This window comes from Aspergillus pseudoviridinutans, assembly GCF_018340605.1.
Source record: "Aspergillus pseudoviridinutans IFM 55266 DNA, scaffold_7, whole genome shotgun sequence".
Taxonomy (NCBI): Eukaryota; Fungi; Ascomycota; class Eurotiomycetes; order Eurotiales; family Aspergillaceae; genus Aspergillus; species Aspergillus pseudoviridinutans.
The window spans coordinates 1,059,245-1,085,882 of NW_025091287.1; the positions used below are offsets into that span (position 1 = coordinate 1,059,245).

At 51.7% G+C, this 26,638-nt stretch overlaps 10 protein-coding genes across 10 annotated transcripts; 5 read left to right on the forward strand and 5 right to left on the reverse strand.

Annotated features, from left to right (window-relative positions):
- Positions 1 to 136: 136 nt before the first annotated feature.
- Positions 137 to 6,434, forward strand: Asppvi_009700 (cytoskeletal protein-binding protein SLA1; the record flags this gene model as incomplete). Its single annotated transcript, XM_043305549.1, has 4 exons — positions 137 to 334; positions 515 to 1,955; positions 2,022 to 3,854; positions 5,413 to 6,434. 4 exons carry the CDS (start codon positions 137 to 139, stop codon positions 6,432 to 6,434), a joined length of 4,494 nt encoding a protein of 1,497 aa, XP_043161484.1.
- A 484-nt stretch (positions 6,435 to 6,918) lies between these two features.
- On the reverse strand, positions 6,919 to 9,378 carry pmt4 (dolichyl-phosphate-mannose-protein mannosyltransferase; the record flags this gene model as incomplete). The annotated part of the gene is made up of 3 exons (XM_043305550.1): positions 6,919 to 7,370; positions 7,426 to 9,070; positions 9,133 to 9,378. 3 exons carry the CDS (start codon positions 9,376 to 9,378, stop codon positions 6,919 to 6,921), a joined length of 2,343 nt encoding a protein of 780 aa, XP_043161485.1.
- A 659-nt stretch (positions 9,379 to 10,037) lies between these two features.
- Asppvi_009702 (uncharacterized protein) lies at positions 10,038 to 11,189 on the reverse strand (the record flags this gene model as incomplete). The annotated part of the gene is made up of 1 exon (XM_043305551.1): positions 10,038 to 11,189. One exon carries the CDS (start codon positions 11,187 to 11,189, stop codon positions 10,038 to 10,040), a length of 1,152 nt encoding a protein of 383 aa, XP_043161486.1.
- A 1,447-nt stretch (positions 11,190 to 12,636) lies between these two features.
- On the forward strand, positions 12,637 to 14,317 carry Asppvi_009703 (putative MFS transporter; the record flags this gene model as incomplete). The annotated part of the gene is made up of 4 exons (XM_043305552.1): positions 12,637 to 13,644; positions 13,698 to 14,062; positions 14,128 to 14,227; positions 14,294 to 14,317. The coding sequence occupies 4 exons, from the start codon at positions 12,637 to 12,639 to the stop codon at positions 14,315 to 14,317; spliced, it is 1,497 nt and encodes a 498-aa protein (XP_043161487.1).
- Positions 14,318 to 14,636: 319 nt separating this feature from the next.
- On the reverse strand, positions 14,637 to 16,830 carry Asppvi_009704 (putative dynein intermediate chain; the record flags this gene model as incomplete). Its single annotated transcript, XM_043305553.1, has 3 exons — positions 14,637 to 15,764; positions 15,820 to 16,632; positions 16,696 to 16,830. 3 exons carry the CDS (start codon positions 16,828 to 16,830, stop codon positions 14,637 to 14,639), a joined length of 2,076 nt encoding a protein of 691 aa, XP_043161488.1.
- A 360-nt stretch (positions 16,831 to 17,190) lies between these two features.
- Asppvi_009705 (ATP synthase subunit e) lies at positions 17,191 to 17,627 on the forward strand (the record flags this gene model as incomplete). Its single annotated transcript, XM_043305554.1, has 3 exons — positions 17,191 to 17,211; positions 17,282 to 17,468; positions 17,557 to 17,627. The coding sequence occupies 3 exons, from the start codon at positions 17,191 to 17,193 to the stop codon at positions 17,625 to 17,627; spliced, it is 279 nt and encodes a 92-aa protein (XP_043161489.1).
- A 499-nt stretch (positions 17,628 to 18,126) lies between these two features.
- Asppvi_009706 (CSN8/PSMD8/EIF3K family protein) lies at positions 18,127 to 18,897 on the reverse strand (the record flags this gene model as incomplete). The annotated part of the gene is made up of 3 exons (XM_043305555.1): positions 18,127 to 18,395; positions 18,455 to 18,636; positions 18,701 to 18,897. 3 exons carry the CDS (start codon positions 18,895 to 18,897, stop codon positions 18,127 to 18,129), a joined length of 648 nt encoding a protein of 215 aa, XP_043161490.1.
- Positions 18,898 to 19,292: 395 nt separating this feature from the next.
- Asppvi_009707 (dolichyl-diphosphooligosaccharide--protein glycosyltransferase subunit STT3) lies at positions 19,293 to 21,885 on the forward strand (the record flags this gene model as incomplete). Its single annotated transcript, XM_043305556.1, has 6 exons — positions 19,293 to 19,422; positions 19,494 to 19,517; positions 19,605 to 19,685; positions 19,773 to 20,366; positions 20,421 to 21,552; positions 21,615 to 21,885. The coding sequence occupies 6 exons, from the start codon at positions 19,293 to 19,295 to the stop codon at positions 21,883 to 21,885; spliced, it is 2,232 nt and encodes a 743-aa protein (XP_043161491.1).
- A 487-nt stretch (positions 21,886 to 22,372) lies between these two features.
- On the reverse strand, positions 22,373 to 22,799 carry Asppvi_009708 (uncharacterized protein; the record flags this gene model as incomplete). The annotated part of the gene is made up of 2 exons (XM_043305557.1): positions 22,373 to 22,673; positions 22,786 to 22,799. 2 exons carry the CDS (start codon positions 22,797 to 22,799, stop codon positions 22,373 to 22,375), a joined length of 315 nt encoding a protein of 104 aa, XP_043161492.1.
- An 834-nt stretch (positions 22,800 to 23,633) lies between these two features.
- On the forward strand, positions 23,634 to 26,436 carry Asppvi_009709 (RNA-processing protein PTA1; the record flags this gene model as incomplete). The annotated part of the gene is made up of 8 exons (XM_043305558.1): positions 23,634 to 23,974; positions 24,114 to 24,279; positions 24,342 to 24,472; positions 24,532 to 24,735; positions 24,789 to 25,137; positions 25,196 to 26,031; positions 26,089 to 26,159; positions 26,219 to 26,436. 8 exons carry the CDS (start codon positions 23,634 to 23,636, stop codon positions 26,434 to 26,436), a joined length of 2,316 nt encoding a protein of 771 aa, XP_043161493.1.
- Between the last annotated feature and the right edge of the window lie 202 nt (positions 26,437 to 26,638).

Consider the following 26,638-nt stretch of genomic DNA (forward strand, 5'->3'; position numbering starts at 1 on the left):
ACGGCCGGCTCGCCCTGACTTCCGATATAAAAACCGGCGTCACTTCCAGCTCGGGCCAAACCGTCGGAACCGCTAGAAAATAACCATCCTGTCCTCCTCGAGTTAGACGGCGCTCGCCCGGGGGCTTGAATCCAAAATGGGGTTCCTCGGGGTATACAAAGCGGTCTACGACTACCAGCCCCAGGGCGAAGGCGAACTAGAACTTCGCGAGGGTGATTTGCTTTACATACTCGAGAAGAGCGTCGAAGACGATTGGTGGAAAGCGAAGAAGAAGGCCGAACGAGATGACGAGGATGAACCGGAGGGTCTTGTACCGAATAACTATGTCGAGGAGGTAAGCTACACTGTCCTGCGATGCTTCATGGCCAAAGGATCTAGGACATCCAGTCTGTCTGAGGGTCTCGGGGCGCGCTTCGGATGTTTGGTTGTGCCAATCGTGGCTCTACCGCGGACACTTCTTTCTTGACGATGAGATGATGGATGTGCTAACGGGGCACTCGTTCAAACTGTACAGGCCCCCGCAGTCAGCCATGCAAAGGCATTGTACGACTATACGCGCCAGACCGACGAAGAAGTCTCATTCTCTGAGGATGCGGAACTTTGGGTGTACGATACTTCCGATCCAGATTGGACATTAGTTGGTGTCAATGGGGATTTCGGCTTCGCCCCTGCAAACTACATCGAGATTCAGGAGGACGCTACTCCCGCCGCTGCCACTGCCCCGCCTTCTCTCCCTTCTCCTGCTCCTGTCGAGCCCCCCGCTCCGGCCCTTCCGCAACGCCCGGTCGAGGTACCGGCGGAGGAACCGGTCGCGCCCGTGTCTACTAGCTCTCCGATTGACACGATACAGAACCCTGCGGCAGCAGCAATAGCGGATATCATTCATAAGCAGCACGCACCACCCGTGGAATCCGAACCCTCCAGGGATATCCCGCCACCGCAGCCCCAGCGACCCTCTTATCAACCAGAAGACAGTTACCAGAGGGAACCCTCACCGCCGCCTCCAGTGTTACCGCAGCGACCTCCATCGCAACAGCTCTCTCCTCCAGTGGAGCGGTACTCTCCGCCAGAACCCTCTCCTCCTCCACGCCCTCAGTATGCCGCCATGAGGGAGCGGGACAGCCAGGGCCATGTGCAGGAGTCTCCCCCATATAATCGAATCGGACAGTCGACACCTCGTTCCCCTTCTGGCTATCATCTGTACAATATCAATGAAATGGTCGAAGTTATGGGCAAGAGGAAGAAAATGCCAACGACATTGGGAATCAACATCGCGACAGGAACGATCTTTATCTCACCAGAAGGGGACGGCGACATGCAAGAATGGACTGCGGATAGACTCAGCCATTACTCCATTGAAGGCAAGCATGTCTTCCTCGACCTGGTTCGCCCCAGCAAAAGTATCGATTTTCATGCTGGGGCCAAGGACACCGCTCGAGAGATTGTTTCCGCGCTCGGTGAGATCTCTGGAGCCTACCGTGCCGAGGGCCTGAAGGAAGTCATTGCGGCAGGTGCAGGAGGCGGGGGCAAGAAGAAGGGTCAAATTCTGTATGATTTCATGGCGCAAGGAGATGACGAGGTTACTGTGGCTGCCGGCGATGAGGTCGTCGTTCTGGACGACACCAAATCTGAGGAATGGTGGATGGTGCGACGCATGAAGAATGGCAAAGAGGGCGTGGTACCAAGCAGCTACATCGAAATCACCGGCTTTGTTTCCAGTCAACCCGCTGGCGTCGAGTCGGGCCTATCAACGGTAGAAAGGAATCGGCTCGAAGAGACGCGCCTGGCCAAGGAAGCGATGCGGAAATCGAGGACTGACTCGATAGATTCACGGACCTCTGAGGTAAGCTGCGCTGTTAAACCACCCTACCAAACAACAGTGACTCTGGTAAGAGAGGATACTGAGAGTTTCGAGCAGCACAAAAAACGCGACAGCAAGAGCGCCAACAAGCCGAGTAAGCCTTTCCACCCTGTTTGCCTAACTCCTAATAAATTGAAATCCCGTCTAAATGAGATTACAGAACCGGATCCCACCAAGACAAGGCAGTGGACAGATCGTACCAAGTCTTTTACGGTCGAAGCGCAATTTATCGGCTTGCAAGATGGGAAGATTCACCTCCATAAGACCAACGGAGTCAAGATTGCTGTCCCCATCCCCAAGATGTCTGTTGAGGACCTGGAATACGTGGAAAAGCTTACGGGCGTATCTTTGGATGAGGACAAGCCTCTATCTGATATTCGCCGCCGATCTCAAAAACCCGAGTCGAAATCCGAGTCGAAATCCGAGGCCAGTCGCCCTGGTGCGTCAGTTGGGCCCGAGTACGATTGGTTTGATTTCTTCCTAAAAGCGGGAGTGGGACCTCACCAATGCGAGCGGTATGCTCAGAACTTTATCAAGGACTCCATGGATGAAGCGATTCTACCGGACATTACCTCTGAGACCCTTCGTACCCTTGGATTGAAGGAGGGTGATATTCTGCGGGTTATGCGGCATCTGGACAATATGTTCGGCAGAACTGGGTCCAAGTCCAAGCTGCGCAATGTCAGCTTCGGCGGAGAAGAGGTCATCAGCAATGGGGAGGCTACCTCTCCCGGCGGTCTTTTCTCCGGCCCAGGAGGGGTTCTACGCAACAACACCCGCAAGGGCAGGCCGGCACCCACAGTCCACGCCAGTGATGTGGTCGATCCGAAGGCCTTCGAGCTGAAGGAGGACGCACCCAACCCTCAGGAACGCACCGAAACACCACCCGCTCCTCCTGCGGTTGAGAAGCCGGTACAGCGTGGCTTCGATGACGATGCTTGGGAGGTGAAGCAACCTAAACAGGCCACGTCTTCGGCGCCACCTCCCTCATCCCCACCTCCGGTCTCAGCACCGCCCGCTACAACCCAAGCTCCAGTGCAAAAACAACTTACCGGGGCAATGGCTGACCTATCTCTACTGCAAGCACCTCTCCAGCCCACTCCTGCACAGCCGGCGCCCGCACCTACTCCTCAGGCCGCCCAAGCTCCGTCAGCCCCTGCTGCTATCCAGCCACAGCCGACTGCAGGGCCTACGCCCCTGCTGCAGCCGCAACAGACAGGTGCCACTCCTGGCTTTTTCAACCAAGTGGCACAAATAGCACAGCAGCCTATGCAAACCGGCGCCCAGACGTTCAGCCCTCAACAGACAGGCTTTCAGCAGGCATCGAGGCCGCGCCCACAACCGCCTCAAAATATGGCTCAGAGCTCGCTTCTCCCGCCCCCTCCACAGAGGCCGCTTTCCGCGCCACAGAACTTCCCCCAGCAGCCAAATGCTTTTGGTCCTCCTCCATTGCAACCACAACTGACCGGTCTTCCTCAACCCGGCCCACAGATCGCCCCGCCTGGCCAGAGTCTGGCCGATTTGAACCAGCAACGCTTCAATCCATCGATCCAACCGCAGCCGACCGGTTTCATGCCGCCAAGTCAGTTTGCAGGTGGATTGGTGCCACAGCCCACTGGATTCCAGCCACAGTCACAATTTGGCCTTCAGCAGTTACAGCAACAGCAGACTGGCTTCCAGGGCCTTGCACCGCAGCCGACAGGCTTCGGAGGCTTTCAACCCCAGCCACAGCGGCCAATGCCGACAGGCGTTAACTCGATACTTCCTCCGGCTCTTCAACCCCAACCTACTGGCATGAACGGTGCGAGCAGTATGCCTTATACTATGACCTCCCCGCCACCGGTACCCCCTATTCCCCAACAGCCCACAGCCGCACCTTTGCAGCCACAGAAGACCGGACCACCTCCTCCCGTACGATTTGGGGTCAAGCATGATGCTCCTAAGAAGCTGACTCCCCAGCCAACAGGTTTGCGGGCTAATCTTGCACAAGCTAGTGAGTTCCCCATCGCTAAGATGTGCCAGCCTGTCACCGTTTGTTCAAGGCCACTGACTGTTCTCTCCTTCTAGCGCCCACAAATCCATTCGGATTCTAAAAGAGCGCGGTGTATATAATCTGATTTGTCCTGCGGCACATGATCATTTCTCTGCTATACATTATTTTCTAGTATTTCTTGCTAGCGGGATTGAATGCACCTTACGGATGATGTCTCTTGTTTCTGCTGAGCGTGATGCTGAGACGCATACAGCAACTGAATCATGGCATGTTATTCGATTCGACTCAAGCGAGCTCTTGAAGCCATGCTTCGGTACACTATTGCAGCCTCAGCGAGCTAGACCATTTCGTTTTCTCGTTTTCTTTCGTCTCACACGCCATTCAAGCCGCTTGGGGCCCTACGTAATCTTGGAAGTGAGATGTCCGTCCGTGTTTTTTTGTTACCATTCTCCATGCACGAGGCCACAACTCTTCTTCTCCTGCACAGTTTGAGCTTGCGGCGGTTGTGTTCAGTCTTGATGCTGCTTGCGACATACTTTGGCTGGGATTTTGCCTTTCGTTGTCTCTTTCTTTTTCCCCTTTTGCGCTGAACCTCTTTTTTGTGACTTATCCTTCCACGGTCTCATGTGATTTCCTTTGTCGTTTTGCCAATTTCGATATGTACGGTACATAGCCTTGGTCTGAGAAATGAGATTTTTCACAAATGTCTAGTCTAGTATATGCTCTTGTGACGTATATGCAGCACCAGCACTCTGTATTTATGAGTTTTTCTTGTCAATAACACTACAATGTGAATTAGAAAAAGCAAAAAGAGACTCATTCCAGAACGTGGTTCTGGATACAGAAAAAAATTCCTCCCCGACAGGGAGTCGAACCCTGGTCTCCCGCGCTCGTTCTCTTTGGAGTGACAAGCGGAAATCATGACCGTTAGACCATCGAGGATTTATTGGGAGATGCGGCAATTTCTAAATATATGACCCTCAGAACTTTAATATTAAAGTGAGTTGCAAACCTTCTAGAATGCTGACATAGAGCTGATAGAGCTGGTGCCACCCGGGGCCTGACAACTCAGGCTCCATGCCGCAATATAGTGGGGCCCAGCGTCCCAGGATAGCCTAGCGCGTGCTGACGGGGATCTTGGTAATCATCTTATAATTTCCGATCAATGCAGCGTCACCCATGGGAATTGGTCGATTATCCATCACCTCCGGCGAGTCGATGAGAATGAAACCCCACAGACCCAGATGGGATTGCTCTGATCCAGTGGATTGGCTTTTTGATCTATTCTAATCAATGATACGGACTTACGGAGTTATAGTTATAAACTAATGACTGACTAACGCTGACAATGTTGTAGTATTTCTCACTTAAAGCTTCCATCCTCGCTCGAGGCTGTTCTACAGCTTTCCTAGAATTGTGCCCGTTAAGTATAAGTAGCTGCGGCTGTGATCGATGAAAGTCCTTTTATCTCTTTTAGTTTGCATCGCAGCAGTCTTCCTCTCATATCAGTTCGCCTCTGATTCAGCTCACCTCGGAAGTCTAAGCTCTTCTCTCAAAGAACAACTCTCAACCACCTTGTCGCAGTACCTGCGAAAGAACAGCGTTATCACCTCCTCCTCCGTTCCTCCCGTCACCACATACACCGATCCAGTCGTCCTCCCCCTCACCGACATGGCCGTCCCCCGCGCAATCCGTCAGGTCTTCCTGGCCATTGAACAAGCCGAAGGCGCCGGCGCCCGCGTGCGCCGCTCCATCGGCACCGCCAAACTGCGGAACTTCAGTCCCTTCCTCATGCTGGACCACTTCAACGCCGGCAGCGACGCAGGTTTCCCGGACCACCCCCACCGCGGCCAGGAGACGATCACCTACCTGCTCTCCGGCGGCGTCGACCACGAAGATTTCGCCGGGAACAAAGGCACCATCGGCCCCGGCGACCTGCAGTTCATGACCGCCGGCCGCGGCATCATGCACGCCGAGATGCCCCGCGAGAATCCCGACGGCAGCCCCAACGTCGGCATGCAGCTGTGGGTTGACCTGCCCAAGGAGCTGAAGATGTGCGAGCCGCGGTACCGCGATCTCCGCGCTAGCGAGATCCCCGTCGCGGAGGTCGACAACGGCCGTGTCACCGTCAAGGTCATCTCGGGCCAGTCGCATGGTGTCGATTCTGTGCGCGATCTGGCGTACACGCCTGTCTGGTTGTTGGACGTGACGATCCGGCCGGGCGGTCGCATCTCCCAGCCGCTGCCGAAGGGCTGGAATGCGTTTGCGTATACGCTGGCCGGGACGGCGATCTTCGGCTCGAACAGCACCACGCGGGTCGTCAAGGAGTTCCATAATGTGGTCTTTGACCAGGCGGGTGATTATGTCGAGGCGTCGGTCCCGGATAATGCCGAGTCAGAGTCTCGCTTCATCCTCGCGGCGGGTCAGCCTCTGGATCAGAAGGTCGTGCAGTATGGGCCTTTTGTTCTCACAAGCCAGGAGGAGGTCTACCAGGCCATGCTTGACTACCAGACCGCGTCGAATGGTTTCGAACGAGCCCGAGGGTGGGAGAGCGAGATCGGCAAAAGAATGACCTACTAGGGTGAAATATAGCCTACCATATAGACTTGTGATGTGGTTTTGGTGTTTTTTACTTGTGCATATATGATACTCCAGGGATGGCGTTAGATTTTGTATGCTTTGAAATATCAGTTTTTGTCTCCTCATTTTGGTTGCTAGCTCGCATGATACAGTAATGGTAGACAGTAAATGAAGCTTATTGCTAACGGATATCAAAATACATATGTAGAAAGATGTAGACAGTATAGACTCGAAGGACGGGAAAGAGAAGGGATTCCACGCTTGAACGTGGCTCGACCGCGAACATTATCTGCGACGAATGAGGAAAGGGCATCACTTAGTATCATCATCCACCATTCACTTGTGACAGAAACTCCCGGGGAATTGCTTCACTGAGTATCAGTGTTGAAGGAGAAGAGGAATCCCAAGAGGCACAAGGTCCTATCATACCCAACTGGACATCCTGACCGACTGCCAGGCAATGCGCCGCCTAAAGGATAGCTGATTATTTGGCGAAATGCAGGTCATAGCCCAGCCATTTCCGTGCATTGACACCCGCAACATCCAAGCCAGGGGTACCGTATGTCAGGGGCGCATAAAAGCAGAATCCCCAGATTGTCACACTCAGAATGACCAGGGTGGCAACCCACCCGGCAATGAGCGATTGACGGCCCATGCGTTCCTTCGCGGTGACGAAATGACCGGCGTTACCATGGGCCTTGGACTTGCCAGTCGGATCATCTTCCTTTACAGTTCTAGCAACCGGGATCGGCTGCAGGTTGAAAATGAATTCGATCAGAGCCCCCGCGACCATACACGACGCGACGTGAGCCGGAAGGTAATGGTGGAGGAAACGCTGACGACCCATCAGCCAGAAGGGGAAGTAGTGGGCAGCCCAGCAAAGGAACAAGAAGGCAGTGCTGTTGTAAAGACGAGAACGAGCGCCATAGCCCCAGACTAGAAGGCAAGGTTAGATCGCGAGTCGTCGTGTGGACTGAGAATTCAAACTTACTTTCCTCAAGAGCGTCGACTCCGCGGCGAAGGGACAGCTGATCAGCGCCAATGACCCCAGCAAAGACAGCCAACAGACTGCTGGCAATCCACCATCCGATGGGGTTACCCAGGAAGTAGATTTGCTCTCTGGTGTCATTCTTGGTCCAGAAGCTGACACCTCGGAGTAGGAAGGGCCACTGGAAGGGCTCACTGGCGTACGGATGGCTGCTGGTCAGGGCATTGTTATGGAAGAACATGGCTCGCTGCAGCTCAAGGTACTTGCGCCAGAAGGGAAGATGCTTGACCTGGCGCTCTTGCTTCACGGCACGGGGGCTGTCTTCCTCCAGCGACTCGATTGTATCCACGAACCAAAGATTGCTCGTCTGAAGAACGTTTTTGTTACCGTTAATCTCGGCCTGCTTAAAGGCCCACTCAGGAAGGGGGGTTGTATGAGTCCACATCGCGACGCGAGTTGGCACATGGACCAACTTGAAATGACTTGAAAGACTGCGAAATTCCTGTTGAGGCTTGCCGTTCTCGATCTTGATCTCGAACAGCGTATCATTGTGTCGCTCACCATTGGCCAATTCATGAGAAATGGTGGTGAACTCCTGGTTGGTAGGATAGTAAGGAGACGCAACATCGTGCGTCAGCAGGATGGTGTCAGTGCCAACGTGACGGAGCTGGACGATATCGCCATTCTTGACGCTGTGGCCCTGCCTGTCGGTGTCAGGATAGGGAACAGAAGGCAGAATCTCCCAGTGGTTGTTCGTATCATTGAAAGGGTATCCTGTGACCTGCTGGCCCTGGCTGGAAATACGGCCGTCATCATAGCGGAGGGGATACTTCTCCCAGTGGCTGTGAAGGAACACCTTGGTGTCCTTGTGTCTGATAGTGATGGTGTCATAGTACTCAATGCCGATCGACTGCGCCGACATGAGGTTGTCACTGAGGGTTTCCTGGAACTCGGGGGTCATGAAATCATCGCCTGGCCCGGAGCGGGTGAGAATTGCGAAATGGACCTGGAACCAGAACAGGTAGAAGAAGAAAGGCACAATGATGAGGGCAAATGCGCGGGCAGCAAAGTGCTTGCTCCAATGGGCCATGCTGAGAGCTCCCGACGGGCGGTTGATATCCAGCAAGTTCCACAGGTCAACCAAGACCGCAGCACCAACGGTGACAAATGTGAAAACACCGACGTACTTCGTAGAGATGACACAGCTGAGACAAACACCTGTCAAGAGCAGCCATTTCCACCATTTACGGCCAAAGGGTTCATGGCGCAGCTTGTAGAAGCGAACGTAGCACAGAATGCTTAGTGCCATGGAAAGCACCAACGAGGCATCCAGCAGAATCAGTCTGTCCTCTCCGACGTGGGCATTATCAAACAAGACGAGACCGGCAGCCAACACACAGGCTGGCAGCGAATATCCGGACTCCCACATGATGAGGAAGACCACTGGGATGGTCAGAGCCCCCAGAGTGGCCGGCATTGCGCGCAGAGCGACATAGGGAACATTGTTATCGATGTAGGAGTCGCCAATGTTGTCGAACAAAAAGTGGCCGTCATAGCCAATCAGCCAGCCCATGAAAGCGAAGAGCAATTTGCCAAATGGAGGGTGGACATCGAAGAAATAAGTTCTTTGTAAGTAGTAAGAAGCGAACTGAGAGAATCAAGTCCCATGTCAGATTGTACAACTCATCAATGAGAAACAGCTTCACTCACCTTGCCAAAATGGACCTCATCAAAGACCACTTCATTAGGGTAGGATATCTTGTAGAACCGGGTAATGAACGCCAGGATGGTGAGAATGACTAAGGCCAGCCTATAGTCCCACCCCGACTGGCTCTTGGGAGCCACGCTTGGCTTGGATGAAGACAAAGGAGAGGAGGCATCGTCCGAAGGCAATGGAGAATAAGCCTCCTTCCTCCCGCCTCTCTTGCGAAGAGAGGACGAAGGAGATGAAGACATGATCCGAAGAAAAAGTACACGACAAGAAAAAGGAGCTAAGAGAATGACAGTCGATCACCTAGATAAAGCTGGAATCGACAGATAAGATCAGCGAACTGAACAGAACAATGATAAGCTCCAGGATCAGAGGATCGCCATTGAGCAATAACTTACAATGATGATCACGGAGAGTACATGGTAGTACGGAGTACAATACAGCAGAACAGATGGTAGTGAGGCTTGGAAGAGGAGTGGGGGAGGAAAATATACTGCCAGCTATATTTACGGGGGGTCGGTTGTCTGTAAGCGGATTGCGTGTCATTATTCGGAGGACGCGCGGAACGGAACAAGACGTTGGTCCGAGCGTCGAATCTATGAATTATTTACCTTAAAATGTGAAGTATGAGGCCGTGCACATGCTACCCTACCAACTATGAATGATTTACCTTTATCATTGTTGGGGTTGTGATATTTCGATTACCTATCGATTCCAATGTTGTGCTCAACTGCAAGCAATCTGTTGTCCTAAATAAAATGGATATCCTGTGTGACAGTGATGCAACTCCCAACGCTCAAAGAAAGGCAGCAAATAAGATGGTATAATGTACAAAACCAGCAATATCAATAAGAAGAGAATCATTTTGTCGTAAGCAGCCGTCAGTCAGCGATTTCACCAGCATTTATTCGTCATCAGACAAATTCAACAACTCCAATTCCGTCTTGACCAGAGATTGGAATTCTGCACGTGAGAGGCCCGTAATTTTCGCAAGCCGGAATAGGCTTTTGATATTGGAGCTGATATGTTGCTTCACGCCGACTTCACAAGCAGACTGATGCTCCGCTTCTTGCTCCAACTTTGCGACTGCCGCCTCGGAGGCAGTGGACGACGTGGAAGACGGCCGAGGATGATCTAGCGACATGGCAGTCGTCTCGTCGGCAATTGTTCCATTGGCGTAACCATTCGTTCGAGCCGGTTCTTCCAAGCTTGAGCTATTCACCTGCTGCCGCAGCAAACTCGCGAGCATGTCTCCGTTCAACGAACTTGGGCCAACCTCCGGTTGCTCCTCTGATGGATCGTGGTTATCCATTGCCGGTTGCACATCAGCGTAGCGTGAGAAATACGACGCTTCGGACGTATCCTGGCGTTGGAGAGACGAAAGTGGATTAGGGGCAGGGGTCTTGACGGAAGGCGTTCGGCCAGGTGTAGCATCATACTGAGCCCAATAGCCGTCGTCATCGTCCTCCTCTTCGTCCTTCTCTTGGCTGTGTGGAGCGACCTTTTGATCCTGCTCTGCCTCCCTAAGAGCATCCTCCACCAATTGTTCCTTTGCCTGAGCATTCGCCTCCCCGATCGAGAATGACCAAACCCCGTCATTTTCGGCGCCGCCTTCATGGGGCATCAATTCAGCCACACGCCATCCGGGCCCTCCTCCATCTTGATCACTGGGACACCAGAGATATACGGCTTTCAAGCTGTATTCCGGTAACAGAATTCTCGAGTGCAATGTCTCCTCATCCACCCGTTTGTACGCAACATGAACTTCTTGTGGGAGTTCGATCTCGCCGGATACCGGGTGAGGCTCGAAGCTTGCGCCATCCACCAGCGCTTGAAGACGCTCGGCCTTTTCTGAATCCCAGCATAGTAACCGCAACCACGAATCCGTCGGAGATGTGGAAACTGAACTGAGGATCTGAACACGCTGTCGGAGAATAGGTGATAAGAGGGGTAGAAGCACGGGAGGAGGGCGTGTCGAGACAAACGCTGTGGGAAGGCAAGCTAGGAGAGGAGGGAGCAACGTATGAGGATCGGGGGGATGGATTAGCTCAACCATGGTGCCCTTTGTAGGAATATCAACGTTATCCAACCAGATATAAAGATGATTATTGTTGTTATGGTGGAGGTCGACGAAATCAATAACAATCAGACTTTTTGGTTGGCGGTGAAGGTGACAAGAGCGGGGGCATCAAACAAACAGAGAAGTTGCGGAGAGGAAGTCGAAGCTGGGAGAAGAGGTGAGATGACTACATATATGTACGATCGATCGATCTTTCGGACAAGCTGGACAGCCAGAGTCTGGGGCGTCGAGCCATTCCCAGTAGGCCATATATGGGATACTTGTCATGATTATGCTCCAGAGACAGCTCCGCAGCTCCCTTCGCCCGAGCTGCAGCAAAACGTGGGTCCTTTCTTAGGGGAAGCTGCGGGGACAAAATCCGATAAATGATAATGGTATACCAAAACACTGAGTAGCTCAATTGTCGGTTCCAATTATTAGAAGGGTAGAAGGGTTTAAGAGAGGAGAAATTGGCCACTGAGACACTCGGGATTCCCGGCAGAAGATCGGAGGATTGCAGATCGTGGTACAATAATGAGATACGATGATGCACTGCAGATACGGTGATGCTTTACGGAGTAGATGGAAGGGTTTAATCCAGTCTCTTGATGCCAGGTGAGGTACATACCTCAGTCAATAATATTCTTTTAGGTGGACATGTTTGCATTTTCAGTGCACTTGAATCTCATCACTCAGCGAAGATATCTAAGGTACATGAATAAATGGACGGTCTGACAGCGGCGAGGATCAATGGAGACATATGTATCCACGTTGAGTCAATGAGCAACACTCATTGATCAATATTGACGCAGCAGCATTCTGTTGCACAGACCAGCACGAAGGCCAAGGATTCTCTTCCTTTGTTGAATTTGAGATACTATTCACCCCACTTGGTACATGAGTTGTAAGCACAGATTACCAGAATGTTGGCTAACAAAATAAAATAGACTATGAATATATAGATGCTAGGATATCTACTACTAAGCAAAGCAAGCTTTCGATAGTTAAGATCGACCGTCCATGGCCAAAAGCCGGTGAGCGCCTCTGAGGCTCTAATCTAGTGATGGAGAACAATCTTCGATGATGTTCGATAAGTGGGGAGCATCACTCAGAGATTGATAATGCTTGAATCAGCACTTCTGCAGCATTCCGATGCACTCGCCTTTGATATTCTCGGGCGATGCGTGACTCATAAGTACTACTGTCCAATCCTACAGCGTTACATGCTGTATCTAGGACTCGTAAATTATTGATAAGCACCGAGGTCCAGAGTCTTCAGCTGCCATGTAAAATCCAATCAGATTCCATCCAATGGTCGAGGAGTGCATGTCGTATTTTTTTTTTCCTCCATTGTACTCTTCCTACACCCGCTACATCATGACGGTCTTTTGAGTAATTCAACAATTCCATTCAGAAAACAACAGCCAATGTGCATGTGCACACAATGGCGGAACAATGGCATTCAGTCAACGACGCGAGTGCGGAGAAGATGGCATCCGCCCCCGATGCAGCAAAAGAGGCGGCGCTTCTCGTTGCCTCAGAAGGCCAGCCCATTGTCCAGAATGCTTCCGAGGAAGGATGTACAGCATTGGAAAGACGCATTCGACTCAAAGTAGACCTACGTCTCTGTACCATCGCCGGGATCCTATGCAGTCTCAACCTTCTTGACTCGGGCATTCTCTCATCGGCATCGGTCACAAGCATGTTTGAGGATCTTGACTTGCAAGGGTCCCGGTATTCGGTCTCCATCTTTATCTTCACGATTGCAAGTGTCGTCGCGCAGCTGCCTTGCACCGTTGCCGTGCGCTTGATCGGGCCCCGCGTCTGGTTCGCCTTGATCACTTTCTGCTTCGGACTGATCACCCTCTGTACTGCATTTATCCAGAATTGGAAGCAGATGATTGCCTTGCGCGTACTTCTAGGCTTTGCCATGTCTGGTATATATCCAGGATTGACGTACTTGATCAGTACCTGGTACACGCGCAAAGAGCAGCAACTGCGCTTTGCATTTCTGCAGTCCGGAGAGGTCCTTGTGCTAGCCACGGGCACCATTGTCAACTACGCTCTGAACCGGTTGGACGGCAAGGCAGGGTTGAGAGGCTGGAGGTGGATGTTCCTCGTCCAAGGGCTCATCACCTGTGTCCTTGGCATCATCACCTACTGGTGGATGGTAGATTTCCCCGAGCAATCGGAGAAAAGCTTCTGGTTCCTGTCCAAAACGGAGGCCAAAGTGGCAGCGCAGCGTATCCAGAAGGATCGTGATGATGTCGAGCCCGATCCATTCTCCTGGCGCAAAATCCTCGTCAATTTCCTTGATCCAAAACTATACGGATTCGCTTGCTTGTTCTTCCTGCTCAACCTCGTCTCAACTTCACTCAGTTACTTTCTTCCCATCATTCTCCAGTCGGGGATGGGGTTTTCAAGCAACCAGTCGATTCTGCTCTCAACGCCCGTAAGTTTGACCTGTCACGAAGTCCAGGACTATCGCACCTAACCCCTTTCCAGCCATATTACTGGTCCATCATCCCAGTCCTCCTCACCTCTTTGGTCGGCGACACCTATCGTGTCCGCGGGCCGCTCATCACCTTCAACGCACTATGCGTGATAGTCGGGTTCCTGATGTTCGGCCTCCCGTCCTCCACCGAGGTCACCGTCCGGTACATCGGCACGTTCCTCGCAACAGGCGCATACGTCTCCAACTGGGCCGCCCTCAATGCCTTCATGGCCAACAATGTCGTCGGGCAGTGGAAACGGGTCACCACCGCGGCCGCCGTAGCTGCGTGCAATGGGCTGGGCGGAGTGGCGGGAAGTTATATCGTCCGGCAGCAGGAGGCGCCGCAGTATACCACGGCCGTCTGGGTGTCTATAGGGTAGGGTAACCTGTTAGCTGGGCCGGAAAGAAAGACGTTGGCTGATTTGTATTGTTCTTGTATAGGTCGCATATCCTCATGATCGCTATCGTGGGTGTCTTCGCGATTTGCTTCTATCGATGCAACCAACAAGCAGCTCGGGGGCGGAGGGTTATCCAGAATAAGGTATGCTTCTTAGACTGACTTGGTCCTAAGCCCTCCCTGGTCTTTCAGCGCTAATCACTCTGTCAGGTCGGATTTCGATATACCTATTGATGTTCTAGATCTCGTCAATAATGTCATAGACGGTAGACTGTTAGCCATCAGACTTTATTTGAAATAGGCCTCAAGCCACTGATGGATTCTTTCTTGTAAAAGCAAGATTGCTCCGATAATAGTTCTCCGCACTATCCTCTGATTCTCCTGGCTTGAATACATGCATGCATACATCAACATGGTGTCCGTGGGGTATATGGTAAGTAAGCAACGGCACCGTGCAAAGAAACCTAGTCCATATTAAATATCGCGTAGAAGTCAAAAAGATGTAACCAGCCAAGTGAATTTCGGACCAAGGGAGAAACGAGATGTAGTTCATTCAGTTCACGCGATCTCTCTGCTCCAATTTCCCAACCAGCCGTTTCATTGCCGTCCATTCCTCCGCGGGCACGTCCTCAGGAGTACCACTGAGACCCTTTCCTACCTCAAAGACTGTGATTACACCGTCTAATCCACCGGTTGCAAGCCGCTTGCCCTCGCGTTCTTCCCACGCCACCTTGTTCAGGCTTCGCGTCAAGATACCGCCACGGCCTCGAGTCGGCGTGGTCCGCACAACTGGGACTTCGGTGTCTGAGCAGAGATCCCAGACCTCGAGATTGCCAGCTCCATCGACGAGAGAGAAGACTCCCGGGCGGTGAGGCGACCACCGGGCGTCGTAGACCACGTCTTCCCGATTCAGATCGAGGATAGGTGAGACGACTTGCGTGGTCGCAATGGCAGCCGAGGTTGCCGGGGCGGTTGTTGCAGGAGGCCGCACACGCCACAGCTTGACGCTCCAGTCCAGGCTAGAACTCAACATCAGATCACCGAGATCGACCGGGCCCTTTGCGGGATGGAAGGCAGTCGACATGACCGGCGCTGCATGGCCACGGTACGCGAGACGTTGGTCAGTGCCAGCCTTGGCCCCGGCTCGATCGTAGCGATGACAGGGATAAATACCTCCTTCTTCGGTACCGACGATGAAGAAGGTAGGGTCCGACTGGGGGAACGACATGGTTGTGGGCGCCAGGTCCTCTGTTTTGGACGGCGGGGGTGTGGAGAGCTCGAGGTACTCCTGGGGCTGGGAAAGCATATCCACGGTCCATCCACAGACAACGCCGTCTGTGGACGCGGTCAAGATATTGTGCGCGTTTTGTGTGCCTATGATTGAGATGCTGTACACGGGGTGCGTATGCCCTGACCCAGTCAGGGGTGTCTTTTGTACAGGGGCACCACCACCGGCGCGGGACGACCGTGTATCCCAAAGCAAAACTTGCCCAGAGTACGATCCTCCGACGATGAGGTTGGGGTGAAACGGGGAGAATTTGGCAGTCAAGATATCTGAAGTCGAATGAAACACATACTCAGGGCGAGAATGCAAGTGTTGGTTCCACACCTGGACTAGGCCATCCGGTTCATGAGGAGCAGACGGATTCTTGGTGTATGCTGCTAGAACTAGTTCCGGAAACTGCAAAGTAAGTCAGCCCTGTAAAATTATCTTTGTGGGATATGGGGCGACTGACCTTCGGAGAGAAACTCAAATCACTGATCATGCGTTTCTTGCTCCATCGCTCGTCCCAGAACTGGCAAACCTCCCTGATGCTCTTGCGCTTTCGTCCATGTTCGTCATCCTCTTCCAGATCGCCATCAACTCCACCAAGCTCGTAGTCCGCGAGCACGTCGTACTCCTCATCTAGAGCACGCTCGATCACTTTCGCTGAACGTTCAACGAAGTCGAGGAAGTCCTCGGATGAAGTGACGGCCTTCAGTTCGTCCTCGTCGAGCGTACGTAAAGGATAACGTAGGTTTGTAGCCTGGGCACCAGGTCCACCAACAGCCTGCTGTTGGGTTGCCTGCAATTCCTCCTCAATTTCTCTGCGAAGTTTTCTTCGAATTTCCTCATCCTGTTCGCGGTCCCTCTTGCTTAGGCGTTTGCTTGATCCAGTACCATCCTCAAACTCTCCAGTTTCTGACTCCGAGTCCAACAAGTCTGATTGGCGTTGCTTTGAGTCGTCTGTTTGCACTCCCTTGCTGTAAGTAACAACTTCTGGCTTAGGTTCAGGGGCAGGCGCAGGTTCAGTAGAGGCGACAAAGGGGTCCGCCACATCAGTCTGAACGGCGATTGACTGCGAAAGCGGTCTCGTAGCGGAATTGAAAGCTTCGGTGTTATCTCCACTCAACTGGCTAGCACTCAGTACCGAGTTCGGCCTGCTGCCTTTTCGTGAGGGGCCGTCTGCATGGCTGACAGAGGCCGATCCAGGGCGATCAACAAGGCGAGCAATCAGGTCATCGAGCTCAGCTCTGCTATCTGAGCGACTCGGCACAGGCGAGACGACCTTTGCGGACTGCGCGTCAGAATCTGGCTTTTCCTTTTCACGTTCGTGACCAGTGTATCATACCTCTGAAGCATCTCCTCCGGTGCTGGCCCGACTCTGCGAGAATTCCTTCTGTCGTAGCTCTCTCTGGCGTCTTAGCTCGGCCAGCTTAGCCCTTTTGGCCAGAATTTCAGCTTTACGTTGTTGCACAGACGACATGACGGATTGAGTGAGCGCAGAGGTCAAATTGGTGGAGTTCCATCCAGACCTCCTACTAATTGGCTATTATTATTTACATGCGGCTTCGCGTTCCGCAGATACTCCGTATCCCGTACCACGTCCCGCAACCAGAAGGGAGGCCGGTTTGGCGGATGACATAAGCGCAGCAGGGGCCGACGGTCCGGAAAAACTCGCGACAAGGACTTCGCCTTGACAAGCCTCTTGTATAGGTATCTCCGTCCGTTTGCCTGCCATTGACAGTCGATACCCTTTGAAACGGTTGCTCGGTATTCGGCCCGCTGTTCAATCTTTCGTTTAAGTCTTTTTGCTCGCCGCTTCGGGGGACAGGATCTTCTTAAAATGGCCTCACAGGGTGTTAACGTGAGTGTCCGCCAGGGCCCATCATCGATTTCTCGACCGTCTATATTGACATGAATCGGTTGCATCACAGGTTCTACGCTACTCGGCTCTCGTTGCCGGTCTCGTTTATGGCGTCTACCACCAGAACTCTATCACAGCTCAAGCCAAGCAAGCAGAGGCCGCCCGTGAATATGCTCGACAGGAACGCTTGATCCAGCAGGCCAAGGCAGAGTGGAAGAAGAAGACGGCGCCCAAGGACACCAAGACAGACAGTGGGGGTATGTTCTGACAACAAGACTCATCACGATTGCCCGGACTTTGACTGCCAGCATCATGTGCGACGTCACGCTAATTTGGTTGCTACAGTCATTACGGATCCCGAAGACAGCCGGTTCGACCTGGAGGCCTACCTGAAGTTGAAAGCTGGGGAGCTATAGATTCGATCATTGAGGATACTGAAATATAGAATGATTGGCGAATTTTCCTCCTTGCGAAGACTGTACCTCCCTTTGGTACAAGAAAGATGGCTCGGGTCCGCCCCGAATATGTATTATTGTTTGGTCTAATTCCCACTTTCGTGTTGCGAGCGAAAGGAATGATTTTCTGTTGTTCTTCTAACCTATAGATCTTCCTCCGAGACTTGTACATACCCTGGGGTGTCTGTGCATCTGTACACTACAGTCGGACCAGAAGAGCAAGAATTGTGTGGGTTTTCCGGTTTCGGCGCTGATCTCCTATCTCCGGCACGCTATCGACTACTCCGTGCAGACTGTAAGTGACGCCGCATCAAGAGGGCATGTGTAGGAGCAGGAAGCCATCGATATGGCTCTGTCAGGGTTGCCGGTGGCCACAACTACCGTCTTAATTCCTCCTCATGATTTGAGTTACCACAGCTTCAAGCAAGAGCTGTAACGCTTGTCGACCACGTCGACTTTTTCAGCCGGAATGAGATCCCATCAGCGCCATGACCTCGCTCAACCCGCTGGAGTGTCCAATCTTTTCCCTAGGAGTGGTAATGGGGTGGGGATAGAAGAGCCCGGTTTGCTCATCCCATCTCCACCCGCAGGCTGTAAATTTGCTTATGATAGCTGGATCGCCCTGCTTCGCGGCGGTTGCATCAAGGCCAAGGTAGTTTGCAGCCGCATCAGGCCGAATCGCTTCGTAGGCTCGGCTGACTTCCTTTAAGGTCTTTTCCTGGAAATGAACTAACCACAAGAATAAGGATCCAGTCAGTCGGAGATATAGTATAGGATGTGGCACTGACGTTCGTATTTTCGTACTGTTGGCTCAAGCATCTCAGGCCATGGTAGGTCTCTCAGAACCTTGTATACGTGCTCATACTTTCGTTGCCAGACAGCTCGCAATAACCTCAAACAGTTTTGAAGGGTAGCATCATTTTGCGCTAGGCCCTGTGGCATCCGCTTCGTCATGGCGCGGGCCTCGTAGCTACGCAATATTGTGTTAGTAATTAGTAGGCTGCGTGTCGGCAACTAGAATTCGTGAGACTCACATATCATCAAGGAGAAGGTGGGAGAAGAAGAAACTCGAATAAAACAAGCTCAAAAGTCCCGCTTCTTCGCTATTCGACGTTGAAAGGAAACAGGCAGGACCCTCATATTGTGACAATGTCTCGTAGAGTTCAGAAGACGAACGAGCAGTTGCGAGTACCGTAGACAGCTGCTCCTGAGAGAGGGGCGGTAGATCCATTATGGAAATAATATTCTTGCCGCTATCTGTCGGACTATGATGGAAAGGACGGTTCTTTGTCAATCGTGTTATTGCACCTCTCTAGGTGATTGGCGTAGGTCAAGTAGCGATGCCGATGCGGGGACAACTCGGAGGTCCCCCAAGCTTCTCCGATAATCGATTTAGTTAGATGCGGATACGGACAAACTAGACTACGTTACGTAGACAGACAGCGTACCGTACCTTGATGCCAAGCCTCCAGAAGAGACCACCTTGCGAAGCTCTCCCCCAAGCAGTATATTGGCGAGACTAATCGTCCAACTAACTCTCTCTCATCGGCTACAGAGCACGTCGAGAGAGACATACTCTCTTTTGTTTTTCTCAATTGATATTTCTTTTTCATTCATCTGGCCATTATGGCCGAAACACCTGTTGATGTTCTCCTAAAGGGCAAGACTGGCAGAAACACACGCGGCCTTCTGCGGATTATTATCCTATGTACCATTGCAGCAGCAGCAGTTGCCAGTCGACTCTTCAGCGTTATCCGTAAGTCATCGAGGGATCAAAATGTTCATTTTGTTAATCTAGCAAATCGACTGATCAACCACTTTTACCAGGCTTCGAGAGTATCATCCACGAATGTATGTATAGGTCAATTGTATAGCAATGGCCTTCGGCCTTGAACGAACTTCGATTGAACGAATTGATACTGACGCTCGATGATATAGTTGACCCATGGTTCAACTTCCGAGCAACAAAATACTTAGTACAGAATGGTTTCTATAGCTTTTGGGATTGGTTTGATGACCGTACGTCGTTCCCCATTGTACAAGAGTGCATGAAGCAACATGTCACTCTCCTGGAGTGCTTCTAGACTGATCGGAATTCCAACATAGGGACATGGCATCCTCTGGGACGTGTCACTGGTGGCACGTTATATCCCGGTCTCATGGTGACGAGCGGCGTTATCTACCATATCCTGCGATTCCTCACTGTCCCCGTCGATATTCGCAACATCTGCGTCCTGCTGGCGCCAGGATTCTCCGGCCTGACTGCATTGGCAATGTACCTGCTGACATCTGAGATGTCTCATTCGCCTTCTGCAGGTCTTCTTGCGGCAGCTTTCATGGGAATCGCCCCTGGTTACATCTCCCGATCGGTTGCCGGAAGCTACGATAACGAAGCGATTGCCATCTTCCTGCTTGTATTCACATTCTTTCTGTGGATTAAGGCTGTCAAAAATGGATCTATCATGTGGGGAGCGCTGACCGCGCTTTTCTACGGCTACATGGTGTCGGCATGGGGTGGATATGTCTTCATTACGAACTTGATCCCCCTGCACGTTTTTGTACTTCTGTGCATGGGTAGATACAGCACTCGCATCTACATCAGCTATACCACGTGGTATGCGCTGGGAACTCTGGCTAGCATGCAGATTCCCTTCGTCGGATTTTTGCCTATTCGAAACAGCGACCACATGTCCGCCTTGGGTAGGTCCATGCTTCGCAAGTCCCAATGAATGTTCAGGAGCTGACATTTTGCAGGTGTCTTCGGCCTGCTTCAACTTGTGGCCTTCGCCGAGTTTGTCCGCAGCTTCGTCCCAAGCAAGCAGTTCCAGAGACTTCTGACCGCCATGATCTTCATCACCTTCGGTCTCGGTTTCCTTGGGCTTGTTGTTCTGACTGTGACGGGAGTGATCGCTCCTTGGAGCGGCAGATTCTACTCCTTGTGGGACACTGGCTATGCTAAAATCCACATTCCCATCATTGCCTCGGTCTCGGAGCACCAGCCCACCGCTTGGCCAGCGTTTTTCTTCGATCTAAACTTCCTGATCTGGCTTTTCCCGGCAGGAGTCTACATGTGCTTCCGCGACCTCAAGGACGAGCATGTCTTCGTCATTATTTACTCGGTCCTTGCAAGCTACTTCGCCGGTGTCATGGTTCGACTGATGCTGACCTTGACCCCTATTGTGTGTGTTGCGGCTGCTCTGGCGCTATCTTCGATCCTCGACACCTATATGGCGACCACCTCCCCGACACCAGCATCTGAAGCCAAAACGAGCGAAGACTCGTCTTCAGAACCACTTCGCTCAGTTCGGAAGCCCAATGTTGGAATCACCTCCCATGTGTCCAAGATTATAATGACGGCGTCTGTTGTCGTCTATTTGCTCCTGTTTGTTGCACACTGCACCTGGGTTACTTCTAATGCATACTCTTCTCCTTCTGTTGTCTTGGCTAGCCGGATGCCTGACGGAAGCCAATACATCATTGACGATTACCGTGAGGCTTACTACTGGCTTCGTCAGAACACTCCTCAGAACGCCAAAATTATGTCATGGTGGGATTATGGCTACCAGATCGGTGGCATGGCGGACCGCCCGACCCTAGTCGACAACAATACCTGGAACAACACCCATATTGCCACGGTTGGTAAGGCGATGAGCTCCCGCGAAGAAGTCAGCTACCCCATCCTCCGCCAGCACGATGTTGATTACGTGCTGGTGGTGTTCGGTGGTCTGCTAGGCTATTCTGGCGATGACATTAATAAATTCTTGTGGATGGTCCGTATCGCCGAAGGTATCTGGCCCGATGAGGTTAAAGAACGGGACTTCTTTACTGCACGGGGTGAATATCGTGTGGACGATGGAGCGACCCCAACTATGCGCAACAGCTTGATGTATGAATTCTCCCTTTGCCCTCGTATCTACTACGCTGCGTCATGCTAATTCAGAAATTCAGGTATAAAATGTCTTATTACAATTTCAACTCTCTCTTCCCGTCCGGCCAAGCTGTCGACCGCGTCCGTGGGTCAAAGCTTCCAACAGAAGGTCCGCAGCTTTCTACACTTGAGGAAGCTTTCACGAGCGAGAATTGGATCATTCGTATCTATAAGGTTAAGGATCTTGACAACCTTGGCCGAGACCACAACCAGGCAGTTGCCTTCGACAAAGGTCATAAGAAAAAGCGGAGTACCAAGAAGAAGGGACCTCGGGTTCTGAGAACCGAATAGAGGACAGGATTCAAGCCTTTTTTTTTCACTGATTATAGTGCGACACTAGTGCAAATCATACCAACAACTGTCGAGCATTCTTTCTCATTTCCGTGTTGTAGTCCAGAATCCCATCACCCCTGGGAGTCCAACGGAGACGAAGGTTCGACTAGATTAGAAGATAACAGCTTTGCCCAGATATAAATGATTCCATAGATGGCAAGGCGCTTTAGAAATGATACACGACCATAAGCAAGCTGAGTGCTCAACTCAAAAAGAATAGGTGAGATCTTCTGTAAAATGTAGTAATAAAAAGAGGCGAGAAGAGATCCGAAACAATTCCAATATAAGAACAGCATAGAGAATATACAGCGAAGATAATCAGTTTGTCACCTGTACTCCGTACCCCAATACACCATGGCTGATACAATGATCGAACAATTGGCCACAAGTGCCTTTGAAAAGTTCCCCAACTCGTAGTGAGCTAGGTGGAAGTAGACGGGATGGCTCATTGCTTCTGCTGCTGAGGTTTCACGGGCGTATCGGGGACCTTCACGTCGGAGAATTCGTCCTGGCCAACTGCGCGGATGGTGTATGCATCTGGGAAATTTCCTTTTGTATAAGCAAACCGTGCTTCTCGTCGTGCCTTCTTCTCAAGAAGTGGGGTTCGTAGGGAGTACGTACAGACACTGATGGTGAAAGCGACGAGACCGAGTCCAGTAAGAGCATTCTTGAAGAGATAGGGGCGACGAGCGCGAAGGAGAGCCGCACCGGCGCGGTAGTCCTTGCCGTAATATGTCGAATTGAAACTAGACAAATATGTTGGTCAGCGACTCATTCGGAAGAGTATGGTGCAATTGGGATTGAGCCAGCTGCACGTAGTTGCTGCAGATTGTAGTGCGGCGGATGGAGTCGACGTACATTCCTGCAGGCATTGTGTGCAAGTAGAGTCTGTATGTTTGAATGATGGAGAGGCAAAGATGACAGAAGCCGGAGTGGTTTCTACGCCAATATGTATGATTGCCCGGAAACTTGACGATGATTGGAACTCGGGAAGAGAGCAGGCTCGGCGTTTGTGGTGTGCTTTTTCTGCCGGCAGAACAAACGCGAACAGCGGCTGGTAGCTGTTCTATGTAAAGTGCTCTCCTGTTGCCAGCTTTGGTCCTAACCATTTCTCTCAAATTTTATCTTCGTCAAATAGTCATCTCTACAGATTCACTGGCTAAATACTCTAAGCTATTTTCTTCCCCATAAAGTAGCAGTGAGTGAGGTTCCTCACAGCAGCCATACAAAGAGCTCTCGGGTCGGCCAAACTTGACATCCGCTGGCGGACATCCAAGAAAAGCGCCAATCCTCGCCGTCTCCTGCTGTCTACTACTTCTATTATCGTCATCCATCACCAGCATTCATTTTCTTCAACACACCATCACCAAGTCAATTAACGACAATTAGTAGATCAAGTCTTATACGCTGCTCGAAGCCTATTCACCCATTTCAGGGAGCGTTTTATTTTGCGGAAGGCTCGAGTCCCATCTACCGCTGTCCTATTGCGTATCCGGCTATTCTTTACGCGTCCATGGGGTGCGTCTCGTGAACGCCGTGGTTTCCATCGGTCCTATGTTTAGGCCGGTCTTCTTCATTTACAGTATTCGTTTGCTCTGAATTTATGCAGCGTAGACACTAGCAAGGCGGCCATTACCTCGACCATACCATATCTCGAAATATTCTCCCATCCGGTCCCTTTCATATAGCTGTTGAGCGCAGTTATTATGTCTGAAACTGCGACAAACCACCTTGCCGACCAGGTCGCACAGCTCAATGCTGCTCGAAATCTCGTTCTCGGTGACGCCGCCTTCTACCCGCAGATTGTGAACGGCATCATTCCAATAATCGGTGCGCACGCGCGATTGGAACTGCGACGATGGGGAGCGGAATTTCTGGCAGAAACATTCGCCAGTCCCGCTTTGGCGACGGCGCAAAAGGAACAATTGGCGGGCAAGGTGTTACGGACGATACGAGAGATCTTAGAGTTGCCTGAGGGAGACACCCCGGTCTTGAAGCATATAGTGCAGATTGCGGCCAGCTTGTATCCGCTGGCTTTTAGACACATGTATGTGATCAATTCTTCTCGCTCGTCGCGGCAGAGACCTGTGGAGGATCATGCCTTCGTAGATGCTCACAGCGAAGAGGGGATAGGGTCTAAAATTTGCTTAGTGTCTATGTTTACTGACGTTTGTACTCAATCACAGAATCAATCATCCAGAAGACAGCGCTTTGTGGGACGATATGACGGCTGTCAAGCAAGATATTCTACGCAAATGGGACTCATCTCCTTATCCAGTCAAAGTGTGCTGTATCAAGTTTGTTCAGCGGGTCGTTCAGGTGCAGACACATGGCCCCATTGCAGATCCTAGAGTATGTATACAGTCCTCTGACTATAGTCTTAATGAGATCTAGTCGTTGTTGACAATCTCCAGCGCCCTGAACATAATGAAACGTCCTTGGCTATCGTTCCCAAAAATCACTCCGTTTTAGCTCTACCCAATCTCGAGGCGGAGGCCTCTGGCCTGCTAGATAGGCTGCTGTCAGTCTTCCAAGAAGACGCGAGGTACCATCAGTCACCTTTCAAACCACTCAATTTGCCTCGCCGCTAATTGTTTCATGCAGCGATCCTCTCCTCGTTAATGCTACGCTAAACTGCCTGGCGGTGTTGATCCGAACTCGACAGTCCGTTGGGAACAAGATCATCAATGCTGTTCTGAACTTTTACCCTGCGAAACAGGTGCACTCTCCACTGACGCCTGCTATCCGTGTCGGCGTCAAATCGATGGAACGAACGGCTAGAGCTTTGTTTGTAAATATCCTGAAGAAGTGAGGAATTGCGACGACCTCCTGGTGTGGACAGAAAACTAATACGTCGATAGAAATCCAAGTCATCCCCTCGCGAGCAAAATGCAGCACCACATGGAACGTTTGATGCAGTCCCGCTTCGAAATCGTAGACGATGCATCCAGAAAGCGAGGACTGCCATTTGAGCCGACGGATGGGCTTGATAATGCCAAACGCGCCAGACTCGATGCAGAAACGCCTCCATTGATCAAGATTCCTCCTCTTCCACCCGGTCCTATCAGTTACGCTCAGCTGTACACCTTAACCGAAGACTCGGGTCTTTCGTCCTTTGATGTGAAACAATTACCACCCGATCTCCTAGTCAAGATCGCGGTCCCCGTGCTAGCTCGGGTCGATCCGTCTGCGTTGATGCAGGCTGTTGAAGTATGTCACACATTCGAGAGGTCTCCGCATGGAACAAGTGCTGACATTACTACTACAGGCTATCCGAGGTCGATATCAGACTCTTAGTCAACAGCAGGCCGCGAAACCTCAGGTAGCAGTCACCGAGGATGAGGATGATGACTATGAACCCGAATACCAACCTATGGACGTTGCTGTAGCAGCTGCTGAGCAGGCAGGTGCCGTATCCGCCGAAATGGCAGAGTTGCAGCCAGATCTAGTCTCTCTTGGTCCATTCGTCTTGCCGCAACCGCCGCCATTGACAGAAGAGGAGGCAGCGGAAATTGGTCGCAGCGCCGTGGGGAGAGTCTTTGAGATGCTCACATCCACTGCGATGGCCCCGAATCCTGCCAAAGGAAAAGCCCAGCAGCATCTAGGCTTTTCTCGATTAGCGGGCAGCACGTTCGACCGTGATGCCTGGGTTACCTTACTTACAAGACTCGCCACGAGAGCGCCCGCGACTCTAGAAGTCGATGATGCCAAGAAGACCGAATCAGACCCACGATCCAGGAAGACCCCAGCAATCTCGAATTTCATCCGCGAGTCATTATACCGATACATCCTCGAAGATTTTAGAGCGCGGGTCAACGTCGGGATCATGTGGTTGAACGAAGAATGGTACAATGACCGAATTCAGATGAAGTTTGCTGCTACTCAGCGGACTGAGGAAGACGAGGAGGCATCTGTACCCCTACATTACGATCAATGGGTCCTGCGACTACTGGATGGCTTTTTACCCTATCTGGATTCCCGGGATACGAAGATTTTTATCCGATTTCTCAGCGAAATACCGGAGGTCACTATTCCCATCACAAAGCGAGTCTCCAGTCTTGCGAAGGATCCCGAAAGAGTCAACTTATGTGTTCAGTCATTATTGTACGCGTCCTTTCCTTTCCTGGATCACTGTTTATGACCACTGACCCGCTGGGCTAGGTATCTCGTGATGTTCCGCCCTCCTGCTCGAGAAATGTGCCTCAACGCTTTGGAAGATGTCTACAATACGTGTAAGTTGAACTCCCTGCTCGCTTCCTTGATCTCATCAAACTGATCATCTATCCCCCAGATGAGGAATCGAGACCAGTCGCAGGGAAAATCCTTGCCAAGTGGCGGCCGCACGCGATAGAACAGCGGCAGCAACAACAAGAACAGTCACAACAACAGGGGCAGATCTCGGTGGCCAACCGTTCAGCACCAGCGGAAAGCACTGGATCACTCGCAAATGAAGGGAGTGTGCCAGCGCAAGCGGACTCTGCCATTCAGCCGCAAGTATCTGCCAGCTAAGCTTGACGACGTTCGACTTGATTCTATGCATAAGAGGATCTTCAAATGACCATGTGTGAACATTTCATTCATCTCATGGGCGTGATACCTTCAACGGCCGTCGGAAGTTCTGTAGCTTGAAATAGCTGTCTACACTAAGATATGAGATCCACCATGACTTTCCTGCCACGACGTCACCTGTACTCCTTGATAATCCAATCCT